Here is an 11,538-nt window from a genome sequence, read left to right on the forward strand (position 1 = left end):
TCTTCAGACAATATTTTTAATGAATAATATTTGAAAATAGTCATTTGGTGCATTCAAGTCATGTCGGAAAGATCGCATTTCCGAGTTGAACGCACATGAATGCCACCACAATTCATAACAATCGAAACTTTCTTTAAAGGAACACTACACTATTTTTGAAAATAGGCTCATTTTCCAACTCCCCTAAAGTTAAACAGTTGAGTTTTACCGTTTTCGAATCCATTCAGCCTATCTCCGGGTCTGGCGGTAGCACTTTTAGCTGTAGCTTAGCATAGATCATTGAATCTGATTAGACCGTTAGCATCTCGCTCAAAAATGACTTTCGGTCTTAGTACACGATGTAACTACAGAAGAGTCAAGTTTTAAATAGGAAAAATATAGAAACTCTTTGGTCATTTTTTAAGCGAGATGGAAACCTTGGAAACTTGGAAACCCTGAAAAGCCCAGGGTTTCCAAGTTGGAATTCTGTCAACAAGAAAAGATGTTGGATAAAATGGATACAGTGTCTGTATTGATTGTAAATTTGTTGTAATTAATTACCTTTTTTCATTTACAATAAAATATGTGAATTGCATGCAAAAATACATTAGTATTTTGACTGTACAATTTCTATGGAATATGTATGTACTATAAAATAACAATTCAGTTTGCAGCACTTTCAAAAAGTGAATGAAAACATAAAACAAAAAATCAGTGTACATTCTATATTAATCATTTTGTAAAATAAAGCAATAAGCCCCAAGAAGCCGTGGTTTACAGTGAATTTATAACAGCTAAGGTGACGCGAAGCGGAGTGCCTAAAACCCCCTTAGCTGTTATAAAACGGTTATTCCATATACGTAGTAAGGTTTGACAGAATAAAACAGAGCAAATAAAGTGTAATGATATAAATAAAAACAGTATTCTTCCACCAAACAATATAGTTCCTTAGAAACAGTTGTGGTTCCAACAAAGTGGTTGCTGAGCAACACACAGAAGTAAACAAAAGTGTATGTTTGTGGAGTAATTTACAACAGCTTCGACCGTAGCTCAGCCAATCAGAATCAAGGACCGGAACTATCCGTTTTATATAAGTAGAGTTTAAAAACATTGAAGAAATTTATTGTAGGAAAGTTACATTTCCATCTGAACGACTTCCCAACTCGTAAATACAAACTTCCCAGGCGGACCAGAATATGCACCATTTGACTCGTGCAGCATATTCCAAATCTTCTAAAGCCACATTTGTGTGAGGAACAGGCTGAAATTCATGATGCTTTTTGGTCTTATGATACTCATTTGAGATTTGTAAGACCAAAATCATACAATTTTAGTCTTAGGTTTTGTCCAATTACTCATATACCCACACACATCCACAAAAACAAACACCTGATGACTGTCCCAGTGCATGGGAAGAGAGAGAGAGAACGATTGGTGGGGAGATTTTCAGGTTGATTGCACCCCATTAAAAGAAGCCATCTGTTTATCAGCAGAGCGACTGAAGAATTGGGAGCCATTCAGTTTTGTGGAGTGACCCCACCGTGGCCCTGAGAGAGAGAGCTGCCAGCTCGAGTCTGATCACAGTCTGTCTCTGTCTCTGTCTCACTTATGCTCGCTGGCTCTTTCTTTCTCTCCCATGGTCCTTTTTTAATTCTTTTTGTGTCCCTTTAAAACCATCTTTGCCCTCTTTCGTTTGAGGGCCAGGGCACACATTAAAGCCCTTTTTACACATTTGCATTTTTAACCTCACCTTTCGGTTACAGCCACACATTGCATTCATGACTCATTGATTTGTGTTATTGCATGCAATATTTTATACTACCTATACTAAAAGACAGAAAAATATGACAATGTAATGGGAGTTTAATACAGCGTTTTAGTATTATTTATCTACAGTTATAGTATGTATTAATGTTTTGAATTGGCTTGCATTTTTATATTTTCAGTTTTCATTTTAATTTTAGTTTTAGTAATTGTATGTGCTTTTGTAAAAATACATTTTGTAAAGATTTCTTTCCTGCTTAATTTATATTTCATTTTAGTTTTATTACTGTAATTTTAGTACTTAAAAATATTTATTTAAGTGAGTTGCCAAAGCAGAATTTCTCATTTTCCTTTACATTTTTCATCTATTTATTTAATTTCATTTTGTTTTAAATAGATTTAGTTTTAGTTAAAAATAACAATACTGGTTTAAGAGCAAAGGAACGATGTACTGAAAAATAAAATAACACATTTCTAAGCAAATCATTTGTGAATCAGTTTTTACATAAGGCACTAAACTGAATCCCAATTTTAAAATACCATTATTTTAAATCTACAGAGAAATCAGTTGTGCTTGTGTTTCATAAATAAGGCCCAATGAAAAATGTTTTCTGCAATACTGCCTTAAAACCACATGGGGGCACTGCAACCATTGTAATAACCACTTACATTAACATCTAATGCCACTTTTTTTTCAAAGTGATCTCTGAATACAGGGTTCCTCAAATCTTGCCCTGGAGGGCCAATGCGCTGCAGATTTTAGCTCCAACCCTGATCAAACTCACCTACCTGTGATTTTCTAATGATCCTGAAGACATTGATTAGCATGCTCAGGTGTGTTTGATTAGGGTTAGAGCTAAACGCTGCAGGAAAGTGGATCTCGTGGGCCAGATTTGAGGATCCCTGTCTTAATATGTTTAATTTGACATTTTACAGTCATATTGACATAAATTGTGAGGTTAACATTTGTATTGTGTTTAAAAGCTCAATGCAGTATCATAACTTGCATCATGCAATTTATCTGAGTGATAAACCTATTGACTTTTCCGGGATGTTAACAAACGCTGAGAAGAACAGGTTATTTGTAAATTAAGTATTTATGCAAACAGGTTGAGTGCTTTTTACTGTGTAGGTTAGAAAAAATAATAAATCATAGTAGCTTAAGAAAATTAGTCTGACTCCATATTTCAGGGACCTAAGGATGTTTTATTTAGCCAGTGTTATGATTTAGGCTATTATGATTTGTAATATGTCCCTATCACATTTTCTGAGATTTTTTTTTTTCCTGGAATGAAATATTACATGTATTTCTGAATTAATCATATCAAACATTTTAAAATGCTATTATTGCGACTCTTCAGATTCAGCATTTGCGTTTCCACCTAAACTAGCCTACTTGCAAGAAACCATAAAGGCTTTTATTATAATCAAACAAATGCTATTTATCTTCAGAAGATTATTGTTATTGTTATTATTATTATTATTATTCCGGTTCAGATTGAGCTGAAGTCAGCTGGAAAGTGCCCGCGGCGCGCCCATTCACCCGGAGGTCGTCTCGCCTGCCGTTAGCCGGCCATTGTTGCCATCTAAATGGGATCATGTGTATCAGAAAGGTGTCGGAGAGTGAGCTGAAAATCACTTTCACAAGTGGATGATTACCTCTGCCACATGTTAACCCAGATTGGCCCGCTTCCATGCACTCATTGCTCCCTCAACCTTGACTGGAGCTTTTTTCCCCCACAGGCGCTGTGTGTCCATTTATGAGGAATTGATTTCACCTCACCCATATTTCTGGACACATCCTTTTTTTTGTTACATTTCTAAGAATGTGTGCTTAATCAATAGCCTAAGATGTTTTTTCCCTCTCTGTCATTGAGTGGACGTGACAGAATTTAGGCGCTTGAGGAATTAATGAATGACAGCAACTAAAGTACATAAACTTCCTATATGGTTTTATGAATGTGGTGTTATATTTTAACATGATTATTTTTTAATCATGTCTGTAAATGAAAATATCAAGGGACCTTTCAGCTGTCGATTTGATTAATCCATGACACTCATCATAATGTATTTTTTTCTCTGTAGGTATCTTTACGCCTTAGGCCAGAGAGTCTGGAAGCGATGGAAGAGGAGATATTTTGTGCTTGTTCAGGTGAGCAGATTTCCTAATTACAACTTTATATTTAATTTAATTAGATTTTTGTCAAAAATCATTATACATATTTTTTTTTTCAGCAACAGCAAACAAATTCTTTGAATTTTTGAACGTTGCATGCATTTTGTGTTTGCAGTTGTGTTTTTTGTTGTTTTTCTGAAGGAAAACTCTAGGTTTTTTTAGTATTTATTTGCATAAAAGAGTGTTGATTATCAGTTTAATTCAATAAACAAATGACTATCCTCCTGACTACTAACCTTCTGAGATAACGGCATAATTTTTGTGTTAAATATTTTGCAAGAAAAAATACAGTTTTAAGGAATGGTTTATAATTTGATTTGCAAACATGTTGAATGTAAAATGACAGAAGTGGTATCATATGAATCAGCTGGTTCTCTTGTTTAATTTAATAACACATACACACACAAATAAATCAATAAAAATAACATAACATAAAAAATAGGGCTGACCAGTCAGAGGACATTGGGACATCATTATTTTTAATTGGTAAATTTTAGTAAAATACCACAATAAATCCTTGCATAAAATGTAAAAATTCCTTGTTTTCATTTGGTGTTACCTGTATTTGTACTGTATTTATGACATAATTTACACACATTTTTGTAGCTATGTATATCACACAAATACAGAATTTTTTTTTTTTTTACAATTTAGGACAAAAATCGTGATTGTGTTAAGATGATCTACTCTCTTTCCTGTTGTTCAGGTGAGTCAGTACACGTTTGCCATGTGCAGTTACCGGGAGAAGAAGTCCGAGCCGCATGAGCTGATGCAGTTGGACGGGTATACGGTAGATTACTCCGATCCGCAGCCAGGTACACTCACACTTCAACACTAATGGGTTATAACTCGGTCAAATGCTCATGTGGCCGTTTAGATTTTATTTCAAAATAGGATGAATAATCATAGTTCACATGAATTTCAGTGACCTCTGTTTAAAATTAGAATTTTGCATTTGCTGCTTTTGAAAGAGATGCACACGTTATGAGCTTGAAATGAAATGGGTATGAAATATTCTGAAAACTAGAATCTATTCAATTACAGAGAACAAAATTACATGGGAATAAAGTATGAAGATTCATAATATTGTAATATTTTAAACGTTTTTATATATGTTATAAAGTATACATTGTCATGTATATTTAATACATATAAATATGAAATGTATTATGAATATCTATAATTTGTTGTAAATTATACTTTTTTTATTTTCAATTATTTATAAAACTAATAAAAAGTATATTTAATAAATGTAATAATGAATACACACTCATACAGAATATATTGTGAAAATATTTACACGTATTTACATGTCTATATTTATATTCATATAATTTATATTATAAATAAATATATTTAATATGTAAACATAACATATCTTTCTGAAATGTATACATGCATGTGTGTGCATTTATATATACGTAATAAATATACACAGCACACATTCATATATTATGTAAACAAAAACGTTTATTTTGGATGCGATTAATCGCGATTAATCGTTTGACAGCACTAATAAAAATGTAAATTATAAATATATTCTTTTTATTTATATTTATAATCTTATAAACTTGGAAGGTATTAATCTCAATGGCAGACCATTCTTTATGTGAGACAATTCTGTGCAAATAATTTGGGTGATTGTATGAAATGTAAAAAGTGAATTGAATTGACTGATTTGGATTAATTTGCTAAAACAACATCTCTGCAGGTCTTCAGGGAGGCAGAGCCTTCTTCAGTGCTGTCCGAGAAGGCGATCTGGTGGTCTTCGCCAGCAATGACGATCAGGACCGCACTCTTTGGGTCCAGGCCATGTACCGCGCCACAGGCCAATCCTATAAACCAGTAGCGCCCGCCCAGAACCAGCAGAACTGCAGAGGCGGGAATGCGCAAAAAGATGCCCCTGTGTCCTTACTCAGTATGTATCTTTTATCCATCTTATAGGTACTAATATGATCCTAATAACTAAGTGTTTTTGAATAATATTGCAATGCATTGTGTTCTTCTTGATTTCATACACAAGTCAATGTTTTTTTTAATGCTCAAACCTAACACCTTCAAAGGTTGCCAAACAAATCTGTAAAAACGAAGAGAAGGTGGGATTCTTTTTCTGCCACTCACTTCAGCTGTCCCCTCTTGAATGGACTTTGAAATTGAAGGTTGTGGTGGCCAGCCATCGATCAATTGGGCCGCAGCACAGACACAATCTAAACAAATGCCAGCGGGGTTCTTGAATAACCCAAATACTGCTGCTGAGTGAAAGGAGGAACACTTACACAACTGAAATGCTACAGTTTGCTCACTTTCAACAAACAGAGAGTGAGCCGAATGAGGTTTATGTCATTATCACTTCTGAAGAGCCGTTCTGAGAGCTACAGGGCATTCATTTAGCGCAGAACCTTACGTAAAAGCTGAGGAATATGGCTTAAAACTAGCATTTCGGTTTATAAATCTGGTCGTATATATGAAATGACTATAAAGCTGCTTTTTTGAGCATTGATGGTGATTGTGAACATAAAGACTGGCTTCTATGAGTTAATAATGTGCATGCGCTTGCACTTGACTTCACAAGCGCCGCCATTTGACTTTCATAAAACATGTTTCAAGGTCTCTTTCCTCTTGTCTTACTGGACCTCATACACAATCATTTTTTGATACTTTTCATACCTCCAAGGTTCAATGCAAAAGCCACCTCGAATGATGGCGACAACGAACATGGAAAGAGCATGGAAAAGTTCCTCATTGCCTGTCGGATCAAGAAAACAGCATGAATGTCTCGAATATCATCGCAGCCACTGATAACCGTGGTATTCGGCCAATTAAAAGGTCAGGCATTCTTTCAGAAATACTTCTTACAGATTGAATTTTATCAAGCGAATTTCAAAACGCCACTAAATGGATCCAGAAAAATTCACCTAAACCCAAAAATCCAGTCCCATTTGATGCCTGTTAACAAAATCCGCCACGTTTCGACGAGTGGATGAAGTTATTAGCTCGTCCGGACATTGATTGATTCGCACAGATCTGTCTCACCGCCTTATCCTCAAAACTAACCAGCATCCTCTCATAGCCAGATCGGTGTTTCTCGTCAAAGGCTCGGGTTTCATATTCTGAAGGAACACCGATGTCCTGTCCTGCCTCATTAGTTTTTCCGACTCCGGCTGGTTTCACTTGAAGCGACCCGCTGGGCCGTACCTGCGCTGCCATGTTGATACCTGTCATAAAGCTCCCGTCCACCTTGTCGAGAGATGTCAGATGGATGTGACTGCTGGCATGACCGCCTGCCTCTCCCGGACCGGGTAAGCTAGCCCCTTCAGCTGGGATTAAAGACGACACACCCCCTCCGCACTGACTCCGTCCGCTTGTCCATGGATAATAGCGGTAACTTAAAGTTGACACGGATCAATGTGCTGCTCCTGTCAAACCCGATCCGTCAGACTCGCAACATGGATCAATACCACGTCTCGCTTTGTCTCTTTTCTATTTATCACGTCCCCTTTCTCGATGTAATGAATGTAAAATGACCTACCTCGAATTAAAAGAACAGACAATGGGCCGACTCTTGCCGATTGGGAGATTGTACTTCTGCGCACCCAACAAGTGATGTTTTGACCAACAAATGCCCACACTGCTTCCAGGCAAGAACGGGGCATTTCACCATCAATACCAAGTCGTTGGCATGCCAGAAATGGCAGCGTTAATAAAAGCAATCACTAATGCTCGTCTTAAGAAGGTGCCGCTGGCCATGGAGGCGTCAGGAGATGTGTCTCAAAAGCCTTGGTCTTTTGTGGTCCTTAAGAAGCGAAGGCCCTCGCTCCGCATATGCGGGCTCTCAACATGCCGCCAGCGAGTGTTCGGCTTTTCACAGACCTCCCATTAGCCCATTTTGAGGACGTTTGTGAAAGGACCGGAAATTAACTTGGGCACACTTTTAGTGCTTTCTCTTGCTTTTTCTGCCTCGCGTCTTTCTCTCGGCTCCCTCTTTCTCTGACTTGCCCTGACCCCTCGGCCTCTTTGCATCATGCCGAACATGTCAGCATTTTTGTTTTGTTTTTCTTCCCCTCCCACATTCAATTTCCCCCCGTTCCTCTCCGCCCAAGCCGTGTCAGGAAGTCTGAATGTGTACGGAAGAGACCGTTGGATAAACGTGTGCCCGCGTTTGTCCTAATTACAGCGCTCTCACAAAGGTGCGCTCCTTTTACTCAAGGTCGAGACTCAATCAGCGCGGTCTGAGCAAGTGACATCACTTTTATACAACACCCCTGTCTTCACCAGCCACCGAAAAATTGCTTTAAGTGCTTTGAAGTCACACATTATTGTTTATATTCTGTTTCCACACATCGACGTTTTAACCGTTTAATGCGCTAAAGATCAGAACATTCAGCCCATCGAGGCTTAGCGAAGGGCGCCAAGTGTTTTTTAGCCAGACCTGGCCTTTATTTTAAAAGGCTGAATGCTGGTTTGAATGCGAGAGGTGTTCGATTGGTAAATTAGAGCACTTTGGTACCGATATTTATGTGGGCATGTGGACAAAGTGCTAATATTTTACAGCAGTTTACAGCCACGCTTCCCTAACGTTTCAGAGCGCCTGCCAGTTTTTGCAGCAGAAATGTGGAGTTTCACAGCATAGCTTTGGCCAAAAGAGGTGAAATACAAACACTGTGTGCGAAGTTGGAGAGTGTGTAACCAAACACAGATTTCTGACTTTTACACAGCGTTTCAAGGTGTGAACCACACTTATGTTCTGCCACGGTGGCTTCATTTGAATAGCTGTAGTAGTACATAAAAAATTGTTCATAATATATATTTACCCTTTTATTTGAAGCTGGGAATGCTATCAAAGATGATTTTGAAAATAATGAAATGTTTCATTTGCCCTAATTGATGTCTTCATGTATTTACAGCACAAACAGGCATTAACTGGCCATCTCTCATGGTGGGGATGGCATTTCCAGCACAAAATGGTCCCGTATGCCAGCGCATGCCATATTTCTGACTGTGTGTGTTTCTGGCACAGGTCTGGAGAAGACTCAGAGACAGGGAGTGGAGGAGCTCATCTCTGCCATGCCCTGCAACTTCGACCACGCCAGCCTGTTCTTCATCCTGCAGAAACACACACTCGTGCACCGCATGAACGACTCCTTTTCCTGCCTGGTGAGAACACAAAAGTGTGCTGTGATGGAGAAGATGTGTTGTTATCTGAATAATCACACATATTATATCAAATGTGTTTTTATTCAGCTAGCTAGCGGTTCCTCTGTACAACTGAGGTTCCCTTATGGTTCCCAACTTTTTTTTTTTGTACTTTTGAGAAAGAAATATTTGGGAAAGAAAATGGAGATATAATTTAGGTAATAAATATGTGTAACATAAATGTACAAATGTAAAATGTATGTGTCTGACTTAACGTAAAAAATAATTTGTTTGGGAGTTGGTTGAACTGCTTTGATTTTGATTCACTAATAAGAACTGACTCATAAGAATCATTCATTTGGGAATCGGTTGGACTGCACTGGTTGTGCTGCATTTCTTTTTATTCACTTAAACAGATGGCTTGTAAGGATCATTAGCTCAGGAATTGTCTGGACTACATTTGTTGCACTACAGTTTTGATTTACGAAAAGTAACTGATTTGTAAGAATCATTTGTTCAGGAATCAGTTGGGCTAAACTGATTGCACTGAATATTTTTGATTCATTAAAAAGAACTGGCTCATAAGAATCATTCAGTTGGGAATCGGCTGGACTGCACTGGTTGTGCTGCATGTTTTTTTTTATTCACTTAAACATGGCTTGTAAGGATCATTAGCTCAGGAATTGTTTGGACTACATTGGTTGTGTTATGTTTTGATTTGCTAAAACTGATTTGTAAGAATTATTTGTTCAGGAATAGATGGGGCTACACTGATTTCGCTGTATATTTTTGATTCATTAAAAATAAGTGACTCATAAGAATCATTTATTTGAGAATCACGTTTTTTTAAGAATAATTTGTTCAGGAACTGGTTGGACTACATTGGCTGCACTGTTTTAAATTACTGAAAATAACTTATTAATTCAAAACATTCTGAATCATCCGGGAGTTGAACTACACTGGTTGTGCTATATGTTTTTGATTCACTAAAAAGAACCAGATCAGAGTAATTCATTCTGGAATCAGTTGAACTACACTGGTCACATGAATGGTTTTGATTCACTAAATCGAACCAGCATATAAGAATCATTCTTTCAGAATTGGTTTAGACTGCACTGGTTGTGCTGCATGGTGTTGATTTACTTTGTTAGAACAATTCTTCATTAGAATCGTTTATTTGGTAATCATTAGTCTCTATATGCTTGCTGGGCTCTGTATGTTTTTATTTTGAATTTTTAAAAAATGTATTCCCAACATTTGCATAATAAGTCTGTCGATCACATCCAGGTCTTCTCACAAGTGAGTGTGTTATGTGTTGGTGAAAGTATTAAATATGGGGAGGGGTTTGTATGACTGGAGGGGAGGGATGTAGCCCTCCGGCTGAGTCAAGGCTCATGGTTAAGACAGGGATAAATGCTTCCAATCAATACAACCCAAATAGGAAAACCATCCGCTTACATCCCGTCTTCTCCATTTACTGCCTTGAATAAAAGATCCCTGCTGGGGACTGAGTTAGTATGTTTGTGTTTGTGTCTGTGTCTGTGTGCGTGCGATGAAATTGGAACAGTCGTGAGGCACATATATGAGTGAATTCCCCGATAGACTACAAGTTGGGTGGAGGTACCAAACACGGCTAACGGTGCAAATTCAAATTTTAGCTTTTGTATATATAACCAAGTACACAATATACAGTAATATGTAAGCATTGATTTTTCACCATTTGCTGTTAACGCCCCGAGTTGTTTTTTCCCTCTCTCTTTTCGTCCCCATTGTCGCTCTGTACCTGCTCTGAGTGAGCACCTTCTGTTATCCATTCAGCTTCTGAATGACTCTGTCTGCGTTTGGCTCTTTGTGAAGGCTCTACAGCCTTTGTTCAAACTTCTGTGTTCGGCAAAAAGAGAGCCACAAAAGCCACCTGAATGTGCTGCTTTTCCCATGCCTTCTGGGATGTCACATCTGTGGGGGAGTGGGCCTGTTTTCAAGCAAACGAATGGAGGGGGAATGGGATTTTTCAGCAGACCACATACATACTATATGATTGCCTACAAAATGTATTTTATAGATCATGGGTCGCTAGTGCAATTTTTGCACTAAATGCCATAAAAATCCTCAGACCTTCCAAAAATCATTTCAATACATTTGACGAACCAAGCTAATGAGTCAAAAGCATCAGTGACTCTTGTTAATCTGCTAGTTTCATACTTTTATTTCTTTTTTTGTGACTTTGTATGACGTTATACATACACGTACAAAAAATCAGATTTTAATCTGATTTAACATTTAGGATCATAATGATACAGATTTGTATATTTGATCTATGTAATGCATAAACATGCTGCTTTTAATGTAAATTATAATTTATAAATATAATAATAGTATAGTAATAATATATATGCATATATATATATTTTTTTATTTCATTATACTGTCTTCTATATTTATTTACTCCATGACAACAATACATTCATAAACTATACATGCATACA

The 11,538-nt window shown here is 37.2% G+C and overlaps 1 protein-coding gene across 4 annotated transcripts in view; it reads left to right on the top strand.

Moving 5' to 3' along the window:
- cadps2 (Ca++-dependent secretion activator 2) overlaps positions 1 to 11,538 on the top strand; it is a 189,061-nt gene that overhangs the window by 107,763 nt on the left and 69,760 nt on the right. For all 4 annotated transcript variants that reach the window (XM_016499462.1, XM_016499466.1, XM_016499480.1 and 1 more), the window contains exons 9-12: positions 3,829 to 3,895; positions 4,626 to 4,734; positions 5,631 to 5,837; positions 8,937 to 9,073. In XM_016499462.1, the coding sequence (XP_016354948.1) occupies positions 3,829 to 3,895; positions 4,626 to 4,734; positions 5,631 to 5,837; positions 8,937 to 9,073 (520 nt within the window). The remainder of the gene's footprint in view (positions 1 to 3,828; positions 3,896 to 4,625; positions 4,735 to 5,630; positions 5,838 to 8,936; positions 9,074 to 11,538) is intronic.

Source organism: Sinocyclocheilus anshuiensis, unplaced genomic scaffold, assembly GCF_001515605.1.
Source record: "Sinocyclocheilus anshuiensis isolate Anshui unplaced genomic scaffold, SAMN03320099.WGS_v1.1 scaffold1054, whole genome shotgun sequence".
NCBI lineage: Eukaryota > Metazoa > Chordata > Actinopteri > Cypriniformes > Cyprinidae > Sinocyclocheilus > Sinocyclocheilus anshuiensis.